This window comes from Bubalus kerabau, chromosome 3, assembly GCF_029407905.1.
Source record: "Bubalus kerabau isolate K-KA32 ecotype Philippines breed swamp buffalo chromosome 3, PCC_UOA_SB_1v2, whole genome shotgun sequence".
NCBI classification, from domain to species: domain Eukaryota; kingdom Metazoa; phylum Chordata; class Mammalia; order Artiodactyla; family Bovidae; genus Bubalus; species Bubalus kerabau.
This window is the reverse complement of record NC_073626.1, coordinates 126,568,404-126,596,312: the sequence shown is the minus strand read 5'-3', so window position 1 is coordinate 126,596,312 and position 27,909 is coordinate 126,568,404. Positions and strand designations below refer to the sequence as shown.

Genomic DNA, 27,909 nt, shown 5'->3' with positions numbered 1-27,909 from the left:
ACACAAATATCCACACATTGATTTAATACAAAAAGTGATCAGATAAATAGAGAAATGGGGGAGAACAGACAGGTCTTCCTTATGGTAGAATTCTAATCGATAAATGTGGAAAGAATCACAGAAATAGAAAATCACCACTTGGCAAATAATAGTAGTTACTGTTTTGGGCAAGAATCATCAATGGATGTTTAAGTGAGTGGCTGAAAATATTGTGAGAAATAGGAATTTACGTATTATCCAAGTACTGTTCCACAAGAGACTTGCAATTACAAAGGGACCAGTTTTAAAGTGGAGAAACCCAGCACACCTCACTGTAAGCAAATAATCAAAGTTAGGATTTCCAGGGATGAGAAGTATGTCCATCATGGGCCCTGGACATGATGTTCTAGGATGGGAGAGCAGCATTTCCATGGCAGTATCCCCGCAATGCACCATCTGAATTTATCAGGAGGCAACATCAGGCAAACACAAATTGAGCACATTCTATACATTAAGTGGCCTTTCCTCTTCAAGTGTCAAGGTCATGTGTAAACTGGTACAGCCACTATGAAGAAGAGTAGTGGAGGTTCCTCAACAAACTGAAAACAGAGTTGACACATGATCTAGCAATCCAGGGTATGTATGTCCTGGGTACATACCTAGACAAAATTCAAATATAAAAAGATACATGCAGTCCTATGTTCATAGCAGTGCTGTTCACAATAGCCAAGACATGGAAGTAACCTAAATGGCAAATGAATGGATAAAGATGTGTTACATATACACAATGGTATATAACTCAGTCATAAAAAAGAATGAAATAATACCGTCTGCAGCAACATGGATGAACCTAGAGATTATCATACTAAGTGAAGTCAGACAGAGAAAGACAAATAGCATGATATTACTTAAATGAAGGATCTAAAATATTACATTTCTATGACACAGACACAGGCTCAGTTATAGAGAACAGGGAGGGAGGATGGAGAAGGGAAGGACTGAAAGTCTGGGATTAGCAGATGCAAACTATTACATACAGATGGATAGACAACAAGGTCCTACTGTATTACACAGGGAACTATCTATATTCAATTGATAAGCCATAATGGAAAAAGAGAAAAAATGTGTCAAGGTCATGAAAGGCAAAAGAGACTGAGCCATGTCCTGGGGTAAAGATGACTAAGGAGTTATGACAACTAAATGAGGGCTGAATCCTGAACAGAGGAAAAAAGGATATCCACAGGCAACTGATGAAATTTAGATAAGATTTATGAGTTAGTTAATAACACTGAACCAGTCTTTGGTTATGTAAGATATGAATGTCTGAGGAATAGGGTGAGGATATACAGGAAATCTTTGTACATTTTTGCAACTTATTTTGAAATGTCTGAGATTATTCCAGAATACAAAATATCTTTAAAAAGCAAACAGAAGTCCCAGATTTGCTCTGTCTGGGGTGAGCAGTGAGTGTAGGAGTTACCTTCCCCCTGCTCGGGCATAGAGTTTTGAATACAGAGAGGGGTCAGCAGGTTTTGACTGACTTTATTCCAGAGGGAGCTGGGAGAGGTGGCAGGGTCTGTCTTCAGCAGGTGTAATGTGTGGAGGGGGTTCTCTGCTCAGCAAATATTGATTGTGAACTTATTACACACATGTCAGCCATCGTCAAGGCGGGAATCAGAGCAAAGCCCAGAGTCCGCTGGAGGCAGTGTAAAAACAGCTCATTCCAGTGTTACAGGGTGGTGGGAATCCGGGGGAGCGCCCCCATTCAGGGTGGGCTTCCCAGAGAAGGTGGCTCCTGAGCCAAGGCTTCAGGGGTCTGGAGAAGGGGCCATTCCAGGCGGCTGGGCAGCAGGGGCTGAGACCCAGGTACATGGGGGCTGGAACCATAAATGGCAGCTTGGCATGAAATGGGAGCTGTCTGGTCAAGAGGCACAGCAGAGATATAGGAGGTGGGGCAGAGGATTTAGTCTCTTTTCTGGAAGCAAAAGGGACATTGTAGCAAGGGCTCAGGTTTTGGAGTCATTAAAACCAAGAAAAGAGACATCGGCTATGGGCTCTGAGCCCGAAGGTGGGAGTGAAGAGAGACAGAAGCAAGAATAAAGAGAGAGACACAGGGGGGATGAGCTCCTTCACTGGCAAGGGGTGGGGGGTGGCGGCGGGTGGTGGTGGTCTCAAAGCAGGGAGCAGGAGAGGCCCCAAAGTATAACTTTGAACTTGTCCTTATCAGTAGGGAGACTCTATAATTCACTGTCTGAACTGGGATACTTGAGGGCATGAAAAGGGTGGGGTGCTCTGAATGATTATGTTGGAACAACATCTATCCAGAGTCACGGTATTAATATGGGGACTTTGGCCTGCAGAATGTCCTCGCTGCCTAGATGGGGAAGAGTCTCAGGGTGCTGTTGGACACAAGGGGCCCCCCTGCAACCTTGGAAGCCGTGATGTGGGAGGTGGGTGCACTTCCCTCTCAGGAAACCAGAGGAGAGCTGGGGTTCACAGGACAGCCCCCCTTCACATGGAGTCAGTGCTTGCCTAGGTGACACAGGTGGACAAAGTCCACTGGGGAGCAGAGAGACTGAGGCGGGGCGGCGGGTGGAACTTACCCGTGCACGCTGGGGACAGAGTGAGGCTCGTAATGGTACCGTCCCTCCTGGTGTCGCATGTCAATCGGGAAGGGGGCGTGGAACGGTGGCAGGAGATGTGGCGGCACTGCGGGCGGGAGAGAGAAACAGGACTTCAGAAACTTTTCCCCTCCCTCGAAAAGCAATTTTCAAAGGGCTTTAAAGCTCGATGAATTTCAGAGCAAGAACGGTCAGGACAGGGGGGCTCCGGGGTGCCCAGCTATCACACACCCACGGAGGGGGATGAATAAATAATCAAAGTCAGCCCAAGAACCCTACATCTTTCACATAAAAGATCCCCAACCGCGCTCTTGACAAAGACAAGCAGCTAAGCGCTCTTTGAACTCGGGGAGATGACAGACTTGGCCGCAAATCAGGGCTGACAGCGCCGACAGGCTTCTGCGCATCCTGGCCTTGGCTGGATGTGGCTCCGGCAGCCTCAGGTCAGGGCATCCGGGCTCTCAGTCACCCAGGCGGAGGTGTTTACCTAGAACCGGCTGCGGAGGCAGGACCGCTCCTGGCTGCGGCCAGCCTCCGTCAGGCCAATCCCACTGAGCCGCCCGCCCCGTCCCGTTGGCAGCCACAGTGGACACCTTTGTGGGTCTGTTAATTCTCCAGCTCTTAATATTAATTACAGACCCCAAGTGCTCCGGCCCCCGGGATGCCAATGCCAACACGTGAGACCCAGCTTCCAGAGTGCGTCAGCCTCCTGTCTGCACTTGGCCTGCCCTCCACAAATCATCATGATAATTGTAGGATGCTCTTTGCTTATTAAAAAAAGAAAATTCCTGGGTACCCTGGAGGCAAACATAATTATAGGCCTTAAGAAAACAAGGCTCTTTAAAAAGTAGTGAGACTGGGAAAGGGCTAAGATTTCTCAGTCAGCTCTCACTCGGGCTGAGAGCCATGGGCCAAAGAAGATGAGTGTTGAGCCTAAATTACCCAAGGGTTTAAAGAAGTCAGGTGGGTTTGTTTTCCATGTGCACAGGTCAGCTGACTGTCAGACTTGAGGTGATAAAGACACACAAATAATGCTGTGGGTTTTGTCCAAGCGGATCCTAGTACTGCAAACACCACGAAATCTTTTCTGATTGTGGTAAAATACATGTAATAGAAAATTTACCTTGTTAACCATCTATAAGTGCACAATTGAGTGTGCCTCCACCATGCATCACCAGAATTCTTCCCATCGTCTCGGACTGAAACTTTCTCCCCATTAAACACCAGCTCCCCCTCTCCCAGGCAATCACCATTCTCCTTTAGGGACCTCCTGTGAGCAGAATCACAGTGTCTCTTGTCTTGTGATTGGCTGACTTCACTTAGCATAATGTCCCCAAGGTTCATCCACTGTGGCTTGTGCCCAAATTTTCTTTTTTTTTAAAATATATTTTATTAAAGTAGAGTTGACTTGAAATTGTGTTCATTTCTGCTGTACACCAAAGTGACTCAGTTATACATATATATATTGTCATATTCTTTCCCATGAAGGTTTATCACAGGGTATGGACTGCAGTTCCCTGTACAGTAGGACCTTGTTTATCCATTCTCTATATACTAGTTTGCACCTGCTCATGTCAAACTCCCAATCTACCCTTCCCCTACCTCCCTCCCCCTCAGCAACCACAAATCTGTTCTCTACTTCTATGAGTCTATTTCTGTTTTGTAAATAGGTTCGTTTGTATTAATTTTTTAGATTCTACATACAAGTGATATTATCTGGTATTCGTCATTCTCTAATTTACTTCACTTAGTATAACAGTCTCTAGGTCCATCCATGTTGTTGCAAACGGTATGATTTCATTCTTCTTATGGCTGAGTGGGATAACTTCCTTTTTTAAGGCTGGTTAATATTCACTGCATAGATATACCACCACATCTGGACTACACATTCATTCACTGATTGACACTTGGGTTCATCACTTATGAATTCTTAAGAAGAGTAAACTTTTCTCCTGACATTTAACCTTAACTTTCATGTATTCAATTGTATCTTCCTAATTCTACAGTCCTGACACCCTCCACGGGGGCTGGGGATAAAGAAAGCAAATCCTCTCACCCTGATTGAATCAATTTGCCAAATCCAGACTCCACAAATCTTGGGCTCCAAGGGAACATGATGCCAGCACACTGCTCCATCCCTGCGGCTGGGCGCTCCCTTTTGGGGCTGCTGATTGCGGAAACGACCAACCTCTTCTCCCATCATGCCCTGTCCTCTGAGGAGGTGAGGCTGGGCATGCAGCTGTGACTCTGAAAACAGTGACAGGAGGAGCGGACAGCCTCTGGGAGTCAGAGACCCGGAGACCAGCTGCTGCTCACCAACTCCTGGTTTTGGGCAAACTCCGTTATCTCTCTGCATCTCTCTGTGTCCAATCCGAAGACAAGTAACAGTAACCACCCGTATGGCTGCCATGAAGATAAAATGCTCCTGCTGAGAGATGCTAGTGCACATAAAAGCACCCTGTCTGTTACTATTGATGATGACAATTATCACTAATGTTCGGAGCTCCATGGCCATAATCAAACCATGTTGTTGTTGTTCAGTTGCCAAGCCGTGTCTGCCTCTTTGCAAGCCCATGGACTGCAGCACGCCAGGTTTCTCTGTCCTCCAATCTCTCCCAGAGTTTGCACAAGTTCAAGTCCACGGAGTCGGTGATGCTACCTAACCATCTCATTTCTGCTGTCCCTTCTTCTTTCGCCTTCCATCCTTCCCAGCATTAGGATCTCTGCCAGTGAGTCGGCACTTTGTATCAGGTGGCCAAAGTACTGGAGCTTCAGCTTCAGCATCAGCCCTTCCAATGAATATTCAGGGTTGCAATGAATATTCCCCTTCATGGACCACAGTCTTGTCATGGCAAAGGGACTTGTGAAACCCAATGAAGCTATGAGCCATGCATTCTGACACATGCAGCAGAGAGTTCTGACAAAACATGGTCACAGAAGAGAGTTCTGACAAAACATGGTCTACTGGAGGAGGGAATGCAAAGCACTCCAGTATTCTTGCCATGAGAACTCCATGAACGGTATAAAAAGGCAATCAAACCATGACTACACCATTTACTGGCCCTAGGGTGTGCGACAAGTCTTCCTCTGCTTACTGCAGACCCTGGGGAGGGCGGAAGGGCAGAAGGCTGGTACTGGTCTGCTTACAACCTAGGAGGCAAAGTGGGGTTCTCTGAACCCCAGGGTAGTCAGCAGAGAAGCAGTGTTCACCTTTCCAAACCTGCAGAAAAGGGCCTTTGTGATGTTTTTTAAAATTTTCTTAAAACACAGCCAGGCAGATCAGATAACAGTATTTGCTAATAAAATAAACATGTTTTGTTTTTGTCTATTTCTGACTGTTTCCCTGCATATTCAAAAGGCTCCCCGAGACAGCCAGGGTAGGTGTCACTGTGCCCATTTCATAGATAAGGAAATGGAGACCAAGGCCAATTTCAGCTCAAAGTTGTGGAGCTGAAAGATGATAGAGCCAGGAGGGGAATCCAAGGCCCGGGACAGCTGGGCATGGGCTTTTCCCTCTGCCCAGTTCCAACGAACACTCGGAGGCAGTCTCTGGGTCCAAGAGTGATCCTGGGGTCTTTCTGTCCCCGCCTTGTTGATGTGTCATATTTAACAAACGCTCACACAGCCCTAAGCCCTGCTCTCAGAGCTTTGCAAACATCAGTTCCTGGGTCTTCACTGAAAGCCCAGGCTGTATTTGTCCCAGAATTCCTATTCTTTCCACTGACCAACCTCCCAGCACCTTGGGGTGCTCCTTTCTCCCAGATTTTGTGCCTGCCAAGGTTGAAGGGGATCCCCTGATGCCAGGAGAGCCCAGACCTTCCCCTCCACCTCACCAGCAAGCAGTGCTCTTCTCAGGTTTCATTCAACTTCATCAGGTCTATAGAGCTGTGAAAACTCCAGGAATGAAGTGCTCATGGTAGCTGACCAGGCAAATATGAAACGGAGGTGGCACCAAGGTGCCAGCTGCACAAGACCAGGCTCTGTGTGTGCGCATGCACGCGTGCACAAGGTGGAGGAGGAGGGGCCTGGGGCTTCCCAGCAGAAGCATAAGAGACAGCCACCCACAGGTCCTGCTGCAGCTGGGGTTGCTCTCTCCATTCTGCCAGGTCCTGGTGTGCAGGCTGTGGAGGTTACCAAGGAAAGCAGCTTCCTCGTTCTCAAGTCAGCGCCACCAGGCACGAACTCCCCCAGCCCTGCTGCCCCCCAGGCAGCTGACACCCATAGAAGTAGCAGGCAGCAGGGGCTCTGGCCTCACCCCCTTGGGATCCTCAGGACAAGCCTGGGAATGCATGTCAGAAGTTCCTCTAGTCAGGGTGGGGAAAGTGTTGGGTCGGCCAGCTGCTGAGCGTGGCAGGCCCCACCAGGGTCAGGAGGGAATGGGCCCAGATGCTCATTCTTAGTGACATCAGCGGCCTCATGCAGCTTTGCTTACAGTGTCTTGCTTAGTTTGACCATCAACCCTGTCCTTATCCCCATTTTTCAGGAAAAAATATCAAGGCTCAGAGTGGTGTGTCTCCACTCTAGGAGACCAACTAGTTTGACTGCTGGTTTCACTGAATCTCCCCACTCAGCCCCATGTACTTTCCCGGAGACCTCAGCACAAAGCCGACCATCAACCATAGGGCCTCTGAGCACTCACTTCCAATCCAGCAGCTCCCAGGATGGACAGCGGGCCTCCCATAAGCCAGCAGAGAGCAAGGAGTCCAACCTGGGACCTGCTGTCCAGGCCCCTCTGCCCACCCTCAGAGAACCACCCAGGCCATTCATATCAGGGGGCTACTTCTAGGCAGCCATCACCATAGCAACAGCCATCCATTCATTCATTCATCCAGCCTGTATCAAGGGTTGGCTCTGTCAAGGCCCGGCTCCAGGTCCGGGAGGTGTGCGTCACCGAGCCACCTACACTGCTGCTACCACAAAGCTGTAGAGCTTCCTGGGAGAGGAGACAAGCAGAGAGCAAACCAGAAACACACTGATGATATAATGCCAGGGGTGATGAGGCTAAGAAGGAAACCCAGCTGGGCAGGGGAACACAGGGGCCTTAGATGACATGAGGAAGAAGTCAGGGCTCTCAGGGAAGAGGGTGGGCCTGGCAAGGGGCATGGCCATTGCAAAGGCCTGGTGGGTGGGTGGCGGGTGGGGAGAAGAGCTTGGTGGTCTCAGCACCTGGCCACCTGGGCCGGAGCAGAGGGATAGAGCTGGGAGAGACAGAAGAGGTCCTATAAGCCCGGATGGGCCCTAGAAAAGACTTGGGGGTTCTTTTCTGGCAGATTTAGTTTCCTAGGGTACTGAGCAGGGAGTCATGTGCTCTGATGAAATCTTTCAGAAGACCACGTGATACAGCCAGGCCACATGGGGCTGGGCATGCATGGGCCAGGAACCCCAGACTGATTCTGCCACTAGGTAGCCCTGGGACACTGGGAGCATTGAGTCCCCAGTCTGGGTCTCATGTTATCTTTCTGTACAATGGGGACTGATGAACTCCAAGCTCCTTCCTACAGGAACAACCCTGCTGTGTGAAGTGTCACCTGCACGCCCCCAGGGAAGAGCCATGCTCATCCCAGCTGGTGACTCACCAAGGCTTCAGGAGGGATACGGGCGGGGGAGGGGCGGCTTCAGGGGGGATACGGGCGGGGGAGGGGCGGCTTCAGGGGGGGGGGGATACGGGCGGGGGAGGGGCGGCTTCAGGGGGGATATGGGCTGGGGGAGGGGTGTGGGTGCTGGGTGCAGGCTCTGCACCTGCATCTTTCATCTTTATGGTCCTCTGTGTACAACTCACTGACCTAGTGGCCCTGCTGAATCCACTTAGCCCTCAACCCTGGGCCCTGGCACCTGAGCCCAACTACACATTTGCCTCTGGGATCAGCTTCGCTGTGCACATAAACTGAGGATAAAGCTTGACACTGGCTCATCTGAGGACTCAGGATCCTCACAGACCAGCATGGACCACTGCTGGCCCCATGCCCCTGATGGAAACATTCAGACGGGAATGCTGTGCCCAGGGCCCCTCTGTCAGGCAGAGGAGGAGGGAGCCCCACTTTGGACCTTCTATGAGAGAGCACGCCATCCAGAGGCCGTCAGCAGCATCCAAGGAACTCACGAACGCGCAAAGAGCAAGGCAGCCTTCCAGAAACATATTGAATGGGACCCATCCACACATTGTTTTCATTGTGAGTTCTTTTTTTAAGCTAAAAAAAAATTCAAACTAAATCATGTCCTCCTGGCATGAGCAGGGAACACACACACACACATACACACACCATATGCCATTTCAAAGAAATGGCTCTCTTTTCAAGTTTCTAAGGAAGAAACTCGAAGATGGAAAATTTCTATGAATTGCCCTGCCCCCTCTGAAAAAAAAAGCACATTTGTTTTTGATCCTACATAGAAAGAGCAACAGTTTGAGAAACTGATGATGGTGGTGTGATGGCTTTTTTTTTTTTTTTACCCCAGGGTTTTTTTGCACTAAGGTTTAAACGCTAACTGCTCCTTGGCTGGTGGTCCCAGGGGTGAGGGCACGTTTGTGTCAGCAGTGTCCTTGGTATAAGGATCTGGCTTTGTGAGTGAGCAGAGCCCAGAAAGGGCCAAGGGGACCTTCCCCTGGAAGCCCAGCTCTAGTTAATGCCCGTTACTAATGACTCTGGTGGGTTACTGCCTAAGAGGATGGGACGGTGGGGGCGGGGTGTCAGCAGAGGATTCAGACAAAGAATCGGGAAAACTGGGTCATGGAAACATGACCAGGCAGCCAGGTCAGCAGCTGGAGGAATTCTCCTTGGATGAAGTCATGTGTTGCTACAATGGGGAGGCGCTGCCCGGAGGACTGGGCTCAGAGACATAGTAGGAGGGGCCAGCCAGGGGGAAGCAGCCATCTCCCGGGAGAGACCAGGCGTGCTGGGGACACCCCAGCCCTCTAGGCAGTCTAATTCCTAGAGATCAGCATGCTGTCCAGTTACGTGGTCATTCCCATCAAGACCGCAGCAAGGAATGAGCTCAGATCACATGGGCTCCAGGCCTGGGACCAGGGAAGAAAGGGGCTTCTGCGAGGAGAGCTGTCTAGCCCTGGCACTGACTGAGGGAGGGTGCAGACAGCAGCCTCTGGAAGGAGGTTTGGTCCTGGCCTGACACAGGGCTGAGTTACAATGAGGCACGAACGCATCTCAGCTCGGCCTGTGGGACTGGGCAGGAGGGACATGATCTCAGAGTGGCCAGGACAGGGCTTGATCCCATCCCTCTCAGGAGGCTGACCATGCTCTAGGGTGACTTGCAGAAGGCCAGTGCTGGGGCCGGGTCAGGGGGACTGTTGGGATCCAGTAGTCTCTGAGAAGCTGAGATGGAGGCATGGCTCGGGAGACCAGGAAAGGGGCCCCCACTATTTCTGCCTGGGATTCCCCATTCATGACCAATAGATCATGTTCCTTTCCTTTATAATTCCTTGCGTCTTAAAAAACATCCAGTGCAATTGTTTCACTCTTCTTAAAAGTAAACAGATCATGGGAAAGTCATAAATTCACACTAATGTGAAAATTCACAGATGACTTATCAGGTCACTTCCCCATCATGGAAAGACCCAGGCAGCAAGTGACACCTGTATCTTTGGAGAAGGAAGGGGCTAGTGTGGAGGAGAAAAAAACGGCAGATGAGGAGGCTTCAAGTCAAGCATAGTGAGCTTGACAGCTCAGTTGACGTCTGCCTCGCCCCTGAGTTGTGCATCAGTCAAATCAGAGTCCTAAGGGGTAACCTGTTCCTGTGGTCTGAGGAGCTCAGGGGAGGAACAGGAAGGACTCGGGCCCCAGACAGAGCTGGGTGTGAACCCCAGTTTTGTCATCTGCTAGCAAGTGACATCTTCTAAGATTTTAAATAGCTCAGCTGGAATTCCATCGCCTCCACAAGCTTTGTTCATAGTGATGTTTCTTAAGATCCCCTTGAGTTCACACTCCATAACGGCTGACTCTAGGTGAGTGACCACACCACTGTAGTTATCAGGGTCATTAAGACAATTTTTGCACCACAGCATTGTTCATCGGCTATACCACAATACAAAATAAAAAGTTTAAAGTTAAAAAAAAACAAAAACCCTTCAAGCTAGGCTTCACCTGTACTTCCTGAGAAACTCCAGATGTATAAGCTGAATTTAGAAAAGGCAGAAGAACCAGAGATCAAATTGCCAACATTTGTTGGATCGTGGAAAAAGTGAAGGAATTCCAGAAAAACATCTATTTCTGCCTCATTGACTACATGAAAGCCTTTGACTGTATGGATCACAACAAACTGTGGAAAATTCTTAAAGAGATGGGAATACCAGACCACCTTGCCAGTCTCCTAAGAAACCTGTATATGGGTCAAGAAGCAACAGATAGAACCTTATATGGAACAAGTGACTGGCTCAAAATTGGGAAAGGAGTACAACAAGGCTTTATATTGTCACCCTGTTTATTTAACTTAAATGCAGAGTACATCATGCAAAATGCCAGGCTGGATGAAGCACAAGCTGGAATCAAGATTGCTAGGAGAAATATCAACAACTTTAGTTATGCAGATGATACCACTCTAATGGCAGAAAGTAAAGAGGAACTAAAGAGCCTCTTGATGAGGGTGAAAGAGGAGAGGTAAAAAGCTGGCTTAAAACTCAACATTCAAAAAACTACAATCATGGTATCCAGTCCCATCACTTCATGGCAAATAGAGGGGGAGAAAGTGACAGTTTATTTTCTTGGGCTCCAAAATCACTGTGGACAGTGACTGCAGCCAGGAAATTAAAAGATGCTTGCTCCTTGGAAGAAAGGCTATGACAAAGCTAGACAGCATATTAAAAAACAGAGACATTACTTTGCCGACAAAAGTGCGTATAATCAAAGATATAGTTTTTCCAGTAGTCATATTCAGATATGAGAGTTGGACCATAAATAAAGCTGAGCGTCAAAGACTTGATACTTTCAAACTGTGGTGCTGCAGAAGACTCTTGAGAGTCTCTTGGACAACAAGGAGATTAAATCAGTTAATCCTAAAGGAAATCAAGCCTGACTGTTCATTAGAGGGACTGAGGCTGAAGCTGAAGCTCCAATACTTTGGCCACCTGACTCAAAGAGTTGACTCACTGGGAAAGACTCTGATGCCAGGAAAGATTAAAAGCAAAAGGAGAAGGGGACGACAGAGGATGAGATGGTTAGATAGCACCACCAACTCCTTTTCAATGCTTTTTTGGAATGAATTTGAGCAAACCATTGGAGACAGCAGAAGACAGAGAAGTCTGGCACGCTGCAGTCCAAGGGGTCGCAAAGAATCAGACACGACTCAGTGACTGAACAACAAGTGACAAGGGCCGTGAGCTTTAGTCTTCATCTGTAAAACGTGATGGCACACACCCAACTTGTGTAGCCGATGACCGCATCTGCACAGAGCAGGAACTCAGTAACTGGCAGCCCTCTCCCTGCTCACCGTGCATCTCAGGAGAGGTGAACAAGAATCACATGGGGACCTTTTCTCCAATCCATGGCATAAGGGACCCCAAGACGCATCTCACTGATCTCAGATGTACCACCCACCGCCGAATGTGCCCTCGTCAGGAACTGCTGCTTTACAAAGTGAGGACAGATGGAAATGATGGGTCATAGGCTTTAGGGCACTGTGGAAGATAAAATCTACGATTTTATTCCTGCTGAAGTCACGCCCATTCCCACACAGCTCACTGCAGGAAGCTCAGGCTGGCTGCTCCAACTCTAGCGGTCCCCACTGTTCCTTCCCTAGAATCTGTGATGTGCCGCCCAAGATGAAACAAATAGGGGATTTGCAGGTGGCCTGAGACTTCCAATGAACATCATTGTGAATTTTGTTCAAATGGCAGCTTTTGATAAAAGTGTACCCATTCCTTCCTCGCTTCCCTGGTGGCTCGGACGGTAAAGAGTCTGCCTGCAATCCAGGAGACCCAGGTTCGATCCTTGGGTCAGGAAGATCCTCTGGAGAAGGAAATGGCAACCCACTCCAGTATTCTTGTCTGGAAAAATGCATGGATGAAGCAGTCTAGTGGGCTACAGTCTATGGGGTTGCAAAAGAGTCAGACATGACTGAGCTGTCCTGTGTGTTGGAGGGCAGCAGCTCAGAGGATGGATCCCTTTTATGATCCAACTTCCTGACATCAAACCCTGCTCTCCCTTCCAGGAAGCAAGGAGGGATCGATGAACAAGTGAACCTTTGGGGAGGACTCTCAAAAGAGAAGAAAATCACTATTTTCCATTCCACCCTGAATGCCCAACTTGGTCAATTAAACTGTTTAACTCTTTAGGAACTGAGAACGTGAGAACACTTGGCAAAAGAAAAAGGACTGATAGGGATGGGATGGCGATCGGTGCCTTTATATTTTGTGCCCCGATGAACCCAGAGGGTCCACCAGCCCTCAAGGGGCTGCTGGACACCAGCTGGTCACCTGAGCACCTAAGTTCAACATTTCAGCCATTGAAGCTGGGCTTGTCTCGAATCCCACAACCCCTCCCATCTCTCTGGAGACCCCAGATCCATGCCTTTCCAAAAGATACCAGGAATGAAGGTGCCAGCTGCAAAAAAGACACGGGATGCCCCCTTCCTCAGCACACAGGTCTGACCTAGGGACATGATGCAGTTCAGACACATGACCCCTCTAGCACTGCCTTGACCTACACAGGCTGCAGGCCCCACGAGGTCCAGCTCCTTAACTTTCTGGGGAATTCACAGCGTGGAGCTCTCAACTCTGGCCCATCACAGCCTGAAGAATGGAACTCATATTGACAGCCCACCTAAGGCTCCCTTATTCTGTCCAAATAGGGGAGTCCTTTTTGAGGGTCTGGAGGCCCAGAGAGTGAGGAGCAGTATTCCTGCCCACAGGTCATGCACTGGGCACCTCAGTGGAGGCTGTCTGCAAAGCTGGAGACCCTGACCCTGTGGGATTCAATGGGGTCCACAGGCATAGCTGCCAGAATGCCTCAGAGTTGAGGAAGCGAGATTTCCATGGGACCAGAGCAGCCAGAAAGACTCCTTGGAGAAGGTGGTCTTGGAGCTGGGTCCTCAAGGAACCAGAAGTGGGAGAGCTGGACAGAAGGGAGAGGATGATAGGTCCTTCGGGCTGGGAGGCAGTGTGGACAGAGTCCAGAGGACTCGCTCACATCCTGGCACAGAGCTGTGTCCATGTGGGTGCTGGTCCAAACCATGTGGCCCCTCGGGTATATCCAGGCTGAGGAAGGCCTGGGGCCCACTCAGGGATTCACAATGCAACACCTACTAGGTGCTCACATCAGTGCTTCTCAGACCCAAGAATCACCTGCAGACTTTTTTAAAACACTGTGGCTGGGCCTCTTCCCCGGAGTCTCGGCTTCCATGGGCCTGGGCGGGCCTGAGACCCTGCATTTACAAAAAGTGCCCAGGTGGTACTGACCAAGCTTGCCAAGGACCACACATGGAAAACAACTAGCCTGGATCACCCTTTTTCCTCCTGTTTCCCAGAGTTCCCTCTGGCACCAGTAAGTGCCAGTAAGATTACTTCTCATATTTCTATCTACCATGCACTGTCCTGGCAGGAGAACATTCGCAGCTGGAGAAACTCTATGGTTGAGGAGAGAGACCGCCCTGGGTGTGTCATTAGAATCCAGGGGACCACCAAGCTGTCCCATTTACCAGGGCTTCTGAACACAGACTTCAAATGGCCAGAAGATCATGAAGAATGTGGCCCAGAGTCTGCTTCTCCAAGTACAAGAACAAAGATGCACGCGGGGCTGGAGAAACCACGCGGACGGCCCCTGTGCACACCTCCCTGTGCTGGGGTGGGCTCAGTCCACTTTCAAACCTGGACAGTTTCAAAGGCCAACTCTTCAGACACATGGACTCAGATGGCCAAGGCCTCTCCTAACGGGAACCAAGTTATAGGTTGAAGTACCAGGGCCGGGAAGAAGACCTTGCAGGCACAGCCAGGAAAGCCTCCTCAGTGGCCAGACCTTCTGCAAATAGCACTATTACTCCCAATAATAACCGGGGGACAGGCTGCTTCCAGAGCCCCTCCCCATGCCTGGGCACCGCCCCACAGGAAGCACTTAATAAGAATAATAATATCCTGACTGGCACTCCAGGGCATGCAATTAAAAAGCGTTTTTGTCTCACTTAAGGGGGAAAATAGTGGGGGGAAATGAAAATCAGACAGGAAATTCCAGCACTACAAGTTGGCGTGTGTCTGGGGGCTGAGGCCCAGGACACTGGCGCAGTCAGACCTGCCCCCACCCAGGGCCTGGCAAGACGAGGGCCGCAGCTGGGCCCACCTCACCACCATGGGCTGGCCTTTCCAAGAAGGTTTTGCTAGACAAAATAAGACAAAATAGCTGGGCTGGGGCCAGTATGAGCCACTCCAGGAGGGCAGTGCCCTGATGCTGGTCTGAGGGTGGGTGGGCAGGCAGGCAGAGAGAAGTATGAGGTCCACAGCGGAACAGACAGCAACAGGGAGCGGCCAGATGCGAGTCCAGACTTGAGTGCCACATGGCCCTCACAGCATGGGCACCTGGGCAGTCCTGGGGCCTCCTCCTCTCCACCACAGACTGAATATTTATGTTGTCCCCAAATCCTTATGTGGAAGTCCTAACACCTGAGATGATGGCTTTGGGGAAGTGATGAGGTGATGGGGGTGGAGCCTGCATGATGGGATTAGTGCTCTTATAAGAGAGACCCAGGGAGCCCCTGTCCCCTTCCAAATATAAGGACACAGTGGGAACAGGCAGTTTATAAATCAGGCAGTAAGATGTCACCAGACACTGAATCTGCTGGTGTCTTGATCTCTGACTTCCGAAGTTCCAGAACTCTGAGCAGTTAATGTCTGCTGTTTGAGCTCTCCACCCATCTCTGGTGTTCTTGTTACACAGCTTGAGCTGACTGAGACACCTGCAGAGGGTGGTGGGAAGATGAGTCCATGGGAGGCAGATGGGACCTGGGCCAGAGGCCGCAGGATAGTGTGAACAGCACTGAGGCTGCAGCTGGCGTGCGGACACAGCCCAGCCCCACCACTGATGCACTTAACCTTCCCATGCCTTGATTTTCTCATTTGTAAAGTGGAGGTGGTGTTAGGACCCAGGTCAGAGGCAGATGTGAAGCAGAGACCAGCTAACATGTCAGAGTCTATGCCGGCTGGGCACACAGTGGGGCCTCAGCAGTGCCAGCCTGGTCATCTCCATGGACCTCCTGCCCCTGAAGTGAGGATTGGGAGACTAGGGGGGAGCTCCAGGGAGGCCCTGGGGAAATCCCTGCTGTCTTAGGAAAGGGATAAGTGGCCTGCCGATCAGGGTAGACCAGTGGAGTCCCACATTACAGATTAGGACCAAAAGAAACCTGGGAGGTCAAGCCTGATTAATTTTGAAAACTGTCTTGGCCACAGAATCTCTCCCATAGACAACTGTCTGCAGGACCCCAAGATCTACAATAGACTTGAGGCCCAGGGGGCTGTGGCTCTAAAGGTATCCCCTGCAGCCCTCTGAGGGGCCTTGCCGAAAGCACAAATTCAGCTCAGGGGCCTGGAGAAGAGACTGACCTCTTCCTGTCCTCCTTCCAGTGGCTCCAGAGGCTGAGCTGGGTGGGGTGGCCTGGGATGGATGCACAAACCCCAGTGTCGACTCTGCCCCGCACAGGTTTACCTGCCAGACATGCCCTTGCCTCACCTGCCAGCTTGCACGAGCAGCCCCACTAGCCAGCAGCTTCACTGCTGTCCTGTCACTGACCCCAAAGCCCACTTGTCACAGGGGCATTGAGGCCCTTCAGGAGGATGCCTGTGCCACTCTGCCTGTCTCCCTGGGTCCCCAAAGTGTCACCTGTCATTCTGCTTCCCTCACCAGCATCTGCCCTTTCCTGCACAGATCCAGCAAAAGGTGCCCCCCTGTCTGTGCTACAGCCCTGCCTCCCACCTCCCGAGAGCACCAAGAAGGCTTTGGGTCTCAAGGAGGCCACAGCATCCTGTCCCCACCAAGCACTGGTGATGCTTCCCCAGGCTGGCCAAGACCCCCAACTTCACAGCATGTTCCAAGGCAGAGCCCACCAAAGCCAGTCAGTGAGATTCTAAACCAGACAGCGGAATCTGCTATGAGAACAGCCTCCAAGCACTTCCAACCTCCATGGGCGGCACATACTCATTTTCCTGCCATGGACGGCTCATCACAAATGCGTTCCATTCCCTCACTGAAGTAGGATTCTTAAGGATCCCTTCTGGGAGGCCCTTGTCAGTAGGGCACAGATGACTATATGCTACTCAAAGGGACTTTTTTCCTTCAATCTTCCTCAAATGAGTCTCCTCCAGTGGTCCTCCGTCAAGGACAGCCCTGGCCTCACAGACATGTGATGTAGGCCACATACATTACTTTAAATTTTCTAGTAGCCGCATTAAAAAAAAAAAAACTAAAAAGAAATAGGTACTAATTTTCATATACAATTTCCTTGACCCAGTATGTCAAAAATATTGTCCTTTCAACACACAAATAATTAAGCTGCTGTTTTATATTGGGGCTTCCCTGATAGTTCAGTTGGTAAAGAATCCACCTGCAATGCAGGAGACCCTGGTTGGATTCCTGGGTTGGGAAGACCCACTGGAGAAGGGATAGGATACCCACTCCAGTATTCTTGGGCTTTCCTATGGCTTAGCAGGCTAAGAATCTGCCTGCAATGCGGGAGACCTGGGTGCGATCCCTGAGTGGGGAAGATCCCCTGGAGAAGGGAAAGGCTACCCACTCCAGTATTCTGGCCTGGAGAATTCCATGGACTGTATAGTCCATGGAGTTGCAAAGAGTAGCACACAACTGTGTGACTTTCACTTTTATTTGTACTAAGTCTTCCAAGTCAGTTATGTACTTTCATTGACAGCACATCTCAGTTTGAATCAGCTCCATGTGAATTGCAGGACAGTCAACATAGCTTGAAGCTGCCTTACTGCACAACTCAGGCTTAACCAGTTATCATTATCGGACTTTGCTTTTGAATTCTAGTCTAGTTGGATCAAAGTTTCATTGATATATAAATAATGGTGACAAACATTCTCCCCAAACCTCAGTCCTTTGCTTCTGAATCTAAGCTCCCAGCCAACTTCTATTTGGCCCTTAAATTAGCCAATTAACAAGCAGTTAACCATTCTTCCTTCCATTTCTCCCTTGTTTGCATCTGTTTAAGTCACAAGGGTGCCCAGGTTCATTCCTTCCATATCCTTTTTTGTTTATTGTTTTTTAATCTATTGACTTTATTCATTAAAAATTCTTTATTGAAGTACAGATGATTTGAAATATTTCATTAGTTTCAGGTGTACGGCATAGGGATTCAGTGTTTTTCCCAATTATACTCCTTTAAATGTTATTACAAGATCATGGCTACAACTATACAACATACATATATGTGGGCTTCCCAGGTGGTGCCAGTGGTAAAGAACCCACCTGCCAGTACAGGAGACATAAGAGACATGGATTCGATCCCTGGGCCGGGAAGATCCCCTGGAGAAGAAAATGGCAACCCACTCCAGTATTCTTGTCTGGAGAATCCCATGGACAGAAGAGCCTGCTGGGCTACAGTCTATAGCGTCGCAGAGTTGGACATGACTGAGTGACCAACACTTTCCATTATGTTACCATGAGATATTAAGTACAGTTCCCTGTGCTATACAGTAGACTGTGGGTGGTTATCTATTTTATATATAGTCATGTGTATATGTTCATCACAAAACTTCTTCCATACCCTTAACCCATGAGGGTGGTACAGTCTAAGCCCTCAGAGCCTCCCCGAATTCTGCCCTGGACTGTTGCCCACTGTCTTCCCCATTGGCTTGGGCAGGCATCCCAAACAAGGCAGAGTAGGCATCTGGACTAAGACCCTGTGAAAAATAAGAGGGTCCCCAAAGTACACACAGGGAGTGGTGAGGGCGGGGCTGTGGACAAACACAGGCTGAGTCCTTCAACCCTCCTCAAGCCCCGCTCCCTGGGCAGCACTGCTTCCACATGATTCTGGACCCAACTGTCTGACTGACAGTCCCAGCATATGCCATTTCCACCCCACACGCCAACCGACATCTCACTGCCACATCTGGGGACATGGGATGTCCACCTTGCAGGACTGGAGACCCATCTACAGAATGCCCAGGAGAGCTCATTCCCCCAGTATTGCTGCTGGATAAACAGACACAGAAAACATGGCCTCAAGACTCAACCTGCTGGCTCTGAACAGGGCCCAGAACCTTGTTTTCTAAGAAGTTTATAACAGGGGCTAAAGATTAGAACTGGACATGGAACAACAGACTGGTTCCAAATAGGAAAAGGAGTACTTCAAGGCTGTATACTGTCACCCTGCTTATTTAACTTATATGCAGAGTACATCATGAGAAACGCTGGGTTGGAAGAAGCACAAGCTGGAATCAAGATTGCCGGGAGAAATATCAATAACCTCAGATATGCAGATGACACCACCCTTATGGCAGAAAGTGAAGAGGAACTAAAAAGCCTCTTGATGAAAGTGAAAGAGAGTGAAAAGGTTGGCTTAAAGCTCAACATTCAGAAAACAAAGATCATGGCATCTGGTCCCATCACTTCATGGGAAATAGATGGGGAAACAGTGGAAGCAGTGTCAGACTTTATTTTTGGGGGCTCCAAAATCACTGCAGATGATGACTGCAGCCATGAAATTAAAAGATGCTTACTCCTTGGAAAGTTATGACCAACCTGGATAGTATATTCAAAAGCAGAGACATTACTTTTCCAACAAAAGTCTGTCTATTCAAGGCTATGGTTTTTCCACTGGTCATGTATGGATGTGAGAGTTGGACTGTGAAGCAAGCTGAGCACTGAAGAATTGATGCTTTTGAACTGTGGTGTTGGAGAAGACTCTTGAGAGTCCCTTGGACTGCAAGGAGATCCAACCAGTCCATTCTAAAGGAGATCAGCCCTGGGTGTTCTTTGGAAGGAATGATGCTAAAACTGAAACTCCAGTACTTTGGCCACCTCATGCGAAGAGTTGACTCATTGGAAAAGACTCTGATGCTGGGAGGGATTCGGGGCAGGAGGAGAAGGGGACGGCAGAGGATGAGATGGCTGGATGGCATCACCGACTCGATGGAGTTTGAGTGAACTCCGGGAGTTGGTGATGGACAAGGAGGCCTGGCGTGCTGCAATTCATGGGGTCGCAAAGAGTCAGACGTGACTGAGCAACTGAACTGAACTGAACTGAACTGAAAGATGGCAGGGGGCAGCGTGCAAAAAAGAAAAAAAAAACCTCCAAAGGCTCCCTGGACATCAAAAATACCTCTTGTAAAACAATGTTTTGATGAGCTAAGTGTATGAATGAAAAGCAGATAGTGTGCACTTTCTTTAAAACAAAGAGCGTTTAACATCTAGGGGTGAACTCTCTCACACAATGTATTTGGAGGCTGAAGAAACAAGAGCTGCCTTCCCTACAAACCCCAGAGCATCCTAGCCCCTCTTCACCCCATTCAAGGGCTGTGGGCAATGGCCCTGCTTTCTGTGAGTCCAGCTTCACCCCAGCCAAGAGGACCCAGAGGCGGGATCCCATTGCTTGGCAGGCGGCCCCCAAGTCCTGCTATCACCGGCAGAATGGAGTCCCAGAGCCTGGCCAGGCCCTTGGACTCTCCTGATCCTGTCCCCAAGTCTTCCCTCCAGGATTAGTCAGACACCTTGCAGACCCCAGAAAGCTCCCAGCTTGCTACCCCCACACATTCTGCTACTCCCCACCAAGCCCATCTCCTACTTATCACACCATCTCATACTGCCTTAAACAACTCCAGACTGAGGCAGGCTGGGATCTGGGACTCTTTGCTGCAGTGCTTGCATCTGAACACATGTCTCCTAGAGCAACAAAATACAAAGAAATGCTAAGGGATTAAAAAGCAAAACAAAACCAAAAAATAAAAGCCTGCACGCGCAGTTGGGTCAAATTATGGACAACAAGATACAAAAAGACCAAAAAAGCCAACTGCCATTTCTGAGGAGCCGGGAGCAAAAGCAGGGTACCATGCATGTCCCCTGCACTCAACATCACATAAGAGGTGGGCAAACCACCTAAGTCTCCCCTCCAGCCCAGCCCCTGGACACACCCCTACCCTCATCCCATATAAGAAACCAGCTCACCCCACTATGTAGACTAAGTGAAGAAACCTGTTTCCTGTTCTCCATACCCCCAATAAAGCCTTGCCTGAATTTCTTATCTGGCCTCTAGTCAATTTCTATTGATTAAGGAAAGCTGGGAACCCTGGTTGGTATCAAGATCACGAGTGCCTTCTGCTGTGACATTTCCTGAACCTGTCTCCTGCTCCCTCCCCAAATCAGGCAGAAGATACAGCTTCTGGGCCAATTCCTCCAAGCTGGAGTCCAGCACAGGGCATGGAGGAAGGGAGTAAATAAATGAGTGGATGAATGAGTGAGGGAATCTGTTCACGGCTAGAACAGAGGCTTGGGGATAACAAGGGGGCAAATAGCTGCCAATGTTCTGCATAGATTAGGACCTGGGAGAGAAAGTCCTACAGCACAGATCTGCAGTAGGAAGATCAGAGTTAGAGCAGGGAGAGCAGGCAGAATGGACAGGACAGCAGCAGCAGGCAGAAGAGCACCAGACAGAGCAGCTGTAGCGGACATGGTATTAACAGCATTGCGTGCTAAGCCACTTCAGTCGTGTCCAACTCTTTGTGACCCCATGGACTTTAGACCTCCAGACTCCTCTGTTCATGGGATTCTCCAGGCAAGAATTCTAGAGTGGGTTGTCATTTCCTCCCCCAGGAGTTCTTCCCGACGCAGTGATCGAACCTGCCTCTCTTGCATCTCCTGCATTGGCAGGTGGGTTCTTTACCACTAGCGCCACCTGGAAAGCCAGCAGAACGTTGTTATTGTTCAGTCGCTAAGTCATTTCCAACTCTTTGCAACCCCAACAGACTCCTGCAACCCCAGGCTCCCCAGTCCTTTGCTATCTCCTGGAGCTTGCTCAAATTCATGTCCATTGAGTCATAGTCACAGGTAAAGCAGGACAGAGTCCTCAACTTGTCAGCTGGGGCCCTTCTCAGAGACTGAAATTAGAAGTTGTTCTAAGAGCAAAATCACCAGGTTTCCTATGTTCTGGAGGCTTCTTGAGTGTGTGATCTCTGTTAAATCATTAAATCATCTGTTAACTGATTTAATCCTCATAGCATTTGAAGAAGGATGTATTCTCATTAGCAGCAGCAGGCAGCATCATCATGTCCATTTTACAGATGAAAAAACCGAGGCACAGAGAGATACAGGAGTCCAGCCAGGGTCAGTCACACAGTGATACAACTACCCACAGAAATTCCAGCCAAATTCTTATAGGCGGAACAGGGCAGTAAGAGCTCTTCTAGGATCATGAAGATAAAATGTGAGCCAAGGAGGAAGTCCAGGGTCCTACTCTGTGGGTCCAAATTCACCCCCAGCCAAGGGGACCTGGAGCAGGGCTTCAGTGTGACCAGAGCCACAGGTGTATGGCCGAGGGGGCGAGGCACAGGTGAGCTAGGAAAGCAAAGTGGCAGAGCGGACCAACTCCAGCAGTCACAGGGCTGAACTAGCTCTTTGCACTTGGTCCGTGGCCTTTCCAAAAACAAATTGAACCCCTCCTCCCCAAATGGAATGAGTTTTTCTTGCAGCAGCTTCTAAGCACTACCCAGGGATCTAGCAAAGTTCAGGAGGCAAGTCTTGGGGGGACACACAAAAGGGGGTCTGTTTTCCCCAGCTGTGTTCCTGAGCCCTGCTAATCACCCCCATGGATCATCCTGCTGGGCTTGGAAATGTGCTGACTAATGTTAAAATGCACCCCTCTGCCCTGCCGTGGCTTGGTGCCCCCATAGCGCAAGTGGGGTGCTCGTGGTTAGCATGCTGCGTGCATAATTAGGGCAGCAGGGAGGCAAAGGGCCCAGCCCTGGTCCCCAGGAGTGACTGTGGTTCAGAAAAAGCACCCACCTGGTTCTGTGCTGATTAATGATGGCCCCTCTATGAGCCCTGTGTAACAGAGGAGTTTGTCAAGATTAAGTAATTGCCTTAAACAAAGAGCGTATTATCTTTAAGGCCCCGCCGATGATTGACTGATGCTGGGAGATGGGGTGATGGATGTCTGTGACTCCTACCCTCTGTATAGATGACAAACAGCCTATAATTAGGAGGGGACCCCCCCCTGCATACCTGCCAAGGGATGGTGTGCCTGAGGGCTCTGCCACAACCCCTGCCTCAGGCCTGGGGGCCACAGGGAGACCCATGGAACAAAGGTCCCACTGGCAGGGTTGGACCAGATGCCCCAGGGGATCGAGGTCAGAACAGGATGGCTGGAAGGAAGAAACCACAGCCTGGGTAGACTGCAGGTGTCATCAGTGGCCCTGAGGGCACCCAGAGGGACATAAGACGGCCATGCCCATGCCCAGCATGTGCACCTGGACAAGCTGTGGCTATGGCTACAGTCTGATCTGTTCCCTTGAGTGCTGCTGTCCATGGGGATGAAGGCCCACTGGGGGCCTGGGAGAAGGCAACGAGGACCCACTGGTGGCTTGGGACAAACCAGGATGCAAAGTAGGAGTGAATAAGGGGGCACAACCAGCAGCTGTCCCACCATGAACGATGTGTGTGTTTCCACTCCTCTGAGTGTTGGCTTCCCAGGCTTGGAGCCATGCAACCGACATCCCTTCTCCAGGGCCCCTGAATATTTCACTCTCTCCCTCCAGAGGGCACTTTGGAAGAGTTCTCAGACGCGGACAGAACCACATGCAGTGGGGATACAACTGACAGGGCACAGCTGGCCAGAGGTGCTGAACACCAGCAGGGCAGCTGGGAGAGCAAGTGGGGCTTAAAGTGGGGGGAAACAACAGGGCCACCTTTGGGCAGACACCAGGGGCCCCAGCCAGGTTGAAGCACCAGGTGGGCTTCCTGAGTTTGGGAGGCACCTCCAGGTGATCTCCTTGTGGGACCAGTTGGCCAAAAGGCAGAAGATGTGTTTATTTCCAAGAAGGAATGACAGTGAGCACGCTGCAATCCTGGGGTTCACAGTGTCACAGGAGACTGGAACTAGGGGACCCTCTCTCACAGTCACTCTGCTGGGGGTAAGATCATCAGCACAAGCCTTGGGTGACACTGCAGCCTGATTCTCCCCACTGGTCAGAGATGCCCTTTCAGGGCAGAGAAGGAGGGGGGCTTGGCACTAAGCTAGACCCCAAAACTTGCTTCTCAATTTTACAGTCAGACCACTGCCCATAAGCCATGCGGTGAAGTGAAGTATTCTACCTGGAAGCTGATTCCCCTTCCTTTCCGAGCAAAGCACGATTCCCAAACCAAACCCCCGACCATGAATCTGCCTCGGGACTGGAGCAACAGCAGCCCGAGCCAGGAGCTGTGCCCATAGCACTGGCTTCCCCCAAACCACAGCTCCAGGGCAGATGCCATGTGTGGCCCTTTGGCGGGCCTACCCAGGTGCTAGCGCATGAGTCACCCAGAGACCCATGGCCACACTCCATGCTCTGGCTGGTCCTGGGCACCCTTGCTCCCCTGGCTAGCCCCCAGTGGGCTGAAACTGAGCAGACAGACCACCATACCAGGGTTTGAGGGCCTCCCTCATCACCACTGCATGATGTCCCACTACAGATGGTCTCTGCTCACCCTGCAGTGCTGGGGGGCACATGGGGTCCCACATGGACATGAGGCCATGATGTGCTGTCCACACTGGCCTTCTGGTCACCCCGCACCCCACAAACATGAAAGAGGATCAATAAATATCCACAAGGACAGCAGCCTCCATGTCCGTATTGTTCACTGTAGTAATTATATTGTTTTTCCACGCCCGTAAGTCCAGAGGTAAACCCTCAAGAATATCTAATGAATGATGTACAACTACCAAAATCATTTTGAGGGACTTCCTTACTGGTCCAGTGGTTAAAGATCTGCCTTGCAGCAGGTTTGATCCCTGGTCGGGGAACTAAGATCCCACATGCTGCAGAGCAACTATGCCAGTGCACTGAATCACTGAGCCTGTGAGCCACAACTAAAGGGTCCATGTGTTTGCAACGAGATCATGCATGATGCAACGAAGATCCCCTGTGCCACAACTAAGACCCAACAGAACCAAATAAATAAATGAATATTTTAAAACATCATTTTGAGTACCATGCCAAGCATAATCCTGTGCACTTGACTTTCATGTTTATTTGCTCTTATAACAGCCCTCTGTGGGCTTCCCTGGTAGCTCAGCTGGTAAAGAATCCGCCTGCAATGCAGGAGACCCTGGTTTGATTCCTGGGTTGGGAAGATCTCCTAGAGAAGGGATAGACTACACACTCCAGTATTCTTGGGCTTCCCTGGTGGCTCAGCTGGTAAAGAATCTGCCTGCAATGTGGGAGACCTGGGTTCAATACCTGGGTTGGGAAGACCCCTGGAGAAGGGAAAGGCTACCCACTCCAGTATCCTGGCCTGGAGAATTCCATGGACGGTATAGTCCATGGGGTCACAGAGTCGGACATGACTGAGCGACTTTCACTTTCACTTCAGCCCTCTGTGGGGTAGGAAGCAATATGACTGCCCCAGTTCTACAGATGAGGAAACTGAGGCTTGTAGAGTCCGTCACGTATCTAAGATTACATAGCGGGCAGTCACAGGCAGGAAAGGACTGCAAGCCTTGTCTGTGTTCTAGAGTTTGAGGCTTAACCACCCTTGTATTCTGCCTATCATCATGACTGCTTTCTTATGACAGCATGGCTGGCTGGACAAATGAAGACGTTTAACTTCCTGGCCACGGGAAAGACACTCCCTGTGGTCTTCCTCAGGGAGGCCACCTCCACTCAGATTCCTTGGGAGAGTCCAGCTCCCTGTTCTGTCTTCTTCACCATACATCTTCAGTCCCTGGGCCCAGGCTCTAATCTGGAGACACAGGAGGGAAAGGGCATGGACACTGGTCTCAAGGATCTGCCAGCCAGTGGGAGACACCCAAACTAGCAAGTGACAAGTGAGAGAGGAGGGGACCAGGAAGGCACAGAGATGAGAAGCAGCAGGGAGGCTTGGTGTTATCACAGCATCAAAGCAGGGCCGCAGCGGGGGCAGGGGCGGGGGCAAGAGACTTCTTACAGGATGCTAAGGACACTCGACATTATATATTGTTACAGCCACTATGGAGAACAGTGTGGAGGCTTCTCAAGAAACTCAAAACAGAGCTGCCATATGATCCTGCAATCCCACTCCTGGGCAGTTATCTGGACAAAACTATAATCCAAAAAGACACATGCACGCTTATGTTCGCAGCAGTGCTATTCACAATAGCCAAGACATGGAAGCAACCTAAATGTCCATTGACAGATGAATGGGTAAAGAAGACGCAATACGTATATACAATGGAACACTGCTGCTGCTGCTGCTAAGTCGCTTCAGTCGTGTCCAACTCTGTGCGACCCCATAGACGGCAGCCCACCAGGCTCCGCTGTCCCTGGGATTCTCCAGGCAAGAGTCCTGGAGTGGGTTGCCATTTCTTTCTCCACAATGGAACACTACTCAACCATAAAAAAGAATGAAATAGTGCCATTTGCAGCAACATGGATGGACCTGGAGATTATCATACTAAGTGAAGTAAGTCAGAGAAAGACAAACACTATATGATATCACTTATATGTGGAATCTAAAGTATGACACAAATGAATATATCTGCAAAGCAGAAACAGACTCACAGACAAAAATACTTGTGGTTGCCAAAGGGGAGGATGGATTGGGAATTTGGGGTCAGCAGAGTCTGTGAGCTGCTGGCTTGGGTTCTGGGTGCTCTGCTTTGGACCCAGCCCACCTGGCATCCTGTGTGGGAGGAGGGCTGACCCGGGGGCCAGCGAGCCTCATCACCCACGCATGGGTACAGGCCAGGAGAGGGGAAACCCATCTGGATACAGGACCTCCCCCAGATCAGAGTCCAGGAGCCGCCATCAAGGCCAACCCACTGTCTTCCTACTGGACCCACCACTCAGGCTGGCCTGCTCCCAGTGAGGTTCTGAGCCCAGAGACTGACCTGGCTCTCGGGGGACACTGCCATGGGAAGCTGGGTGGGGAGGGGGCCCTGCCCACGGCTAGTACAGCTGCATTCTCAGAGAGGCCCTGCTCTAGACTGCACCCCTCCGTCCAAGCCAGCAATGGGCTCAGGAGGTCACTGGAGCCCAGTGAGGGGCAGGGGACAGAATGAGCTGGGGTCCTGACACCTGGACAGAAACTCAGACTGGGATGGCTGTGGGTACAGCCACTTCTCAGCAGTCCCTGGTGACCCCAGGGAGGCAGCAACTCCCGAGCCACAAACCCCTACACCACATGATGAGTCTCGCTTGAGTTTGCCTTGAAAACCCATGTTCCCACCAAAGAGCCTCCTAGATACAGACAGGAGACCTTTTCTCAGCTGGATCTGCGCCCCAAGTCCAGGCTCTGGAGCATTCCCGGGGGCAGTGGGCAGAGGCTTGCTCAGGTCAGCCTGGGCCTCTAGCAGTGATTCAGGTTCCAACAGAGTGAGAACTCATCCCAGCGCTGGGTGTCCTGAAAAGAGGAGGGTTTTGGTTTCCTCATCCCGGCTCTGCCACTTACTTGCTGTGTGATCTTGGGCAAGTTGCTTACCCTCCCTGAGCTTCAGCCTAGCTAACTTCCTTCTCTCGCAGGATCAGTGGGGGCAGCTAGTGAGCTCACACAAATGAAACCTCATCCCTAAGCTGGTGTCAGCACACTTGCTTCCGGGGGAGCGGCCCTAACACCACAGAAGCTGGCAACTGGAGGACACACACAAGGGACAGCACCCGCAGACTGAACTGGGGGCTGCCGAGGAGCCAGCACTCTCTTGGCCGGCAGCAGACAGGGCTGAGCTTCTCCTCCTCTCTCCTTCTGTCCCTCCCTCCACCTTTGCAGGAACTAAGAGCTCCCTCCTTTTACAGCCCTCCTGCGGCCCCGGGGGAGCCTGAGGCCGGCAGAAACGACTGCTAATACTCGCAGCCACACTTACTGAAACCTTTTGACACGGAGGATATTTTTATGAGGTAAGTGCCCTGTGTAGGTATCAGCTGGCAAGTTTCATTGCTCACATTTCAGTCCTGCAAAAAGCCTTTTTCAATCACTGTCCGCGGCGACGATAAACTTTAATGGCTGAGGGAGAGCCTGCGGCGCGGGCTGCTCTCTGCATCCTTCTGTCCCTGCACCAGCTGGCTGCATACCCGCCCATGCTTGAGGGGTTAGGGGTCCAGGGAGGCCATCACCCACCATCCCCCTCACCTCTCCCTGTTTCTCAACCTCAGGGGATCGCAGGACCTGGAAGCATATTTGAAACACCAGGGAATTAAAAATGC

General features: G+C 50.4%; 1 protein-coding gene across 1 annotated transcript in view; it reads right to left on the bottom strand.

Annotated features, from left to right (window-relative positions):
* GLI2 (GLI family zinc finger 2) overlaps window positions 1-27,909 on the bottom strand; it is a 264,002-nt gene that overhangs the window by 60,631 nt on the left and 175,462 nt on the right. Inside the window, exon 3 of the mRNA XM_055572919.1 lies at window positions 2,583-2,688. Within this exon, the coding sequence (XP_055428894.1) occupies window positions 2,583-2,688 (106 nt within the window). The remainder of the gene's footprint in view (window positions 1-2,582; window positions 2,689-27,909) is intronic.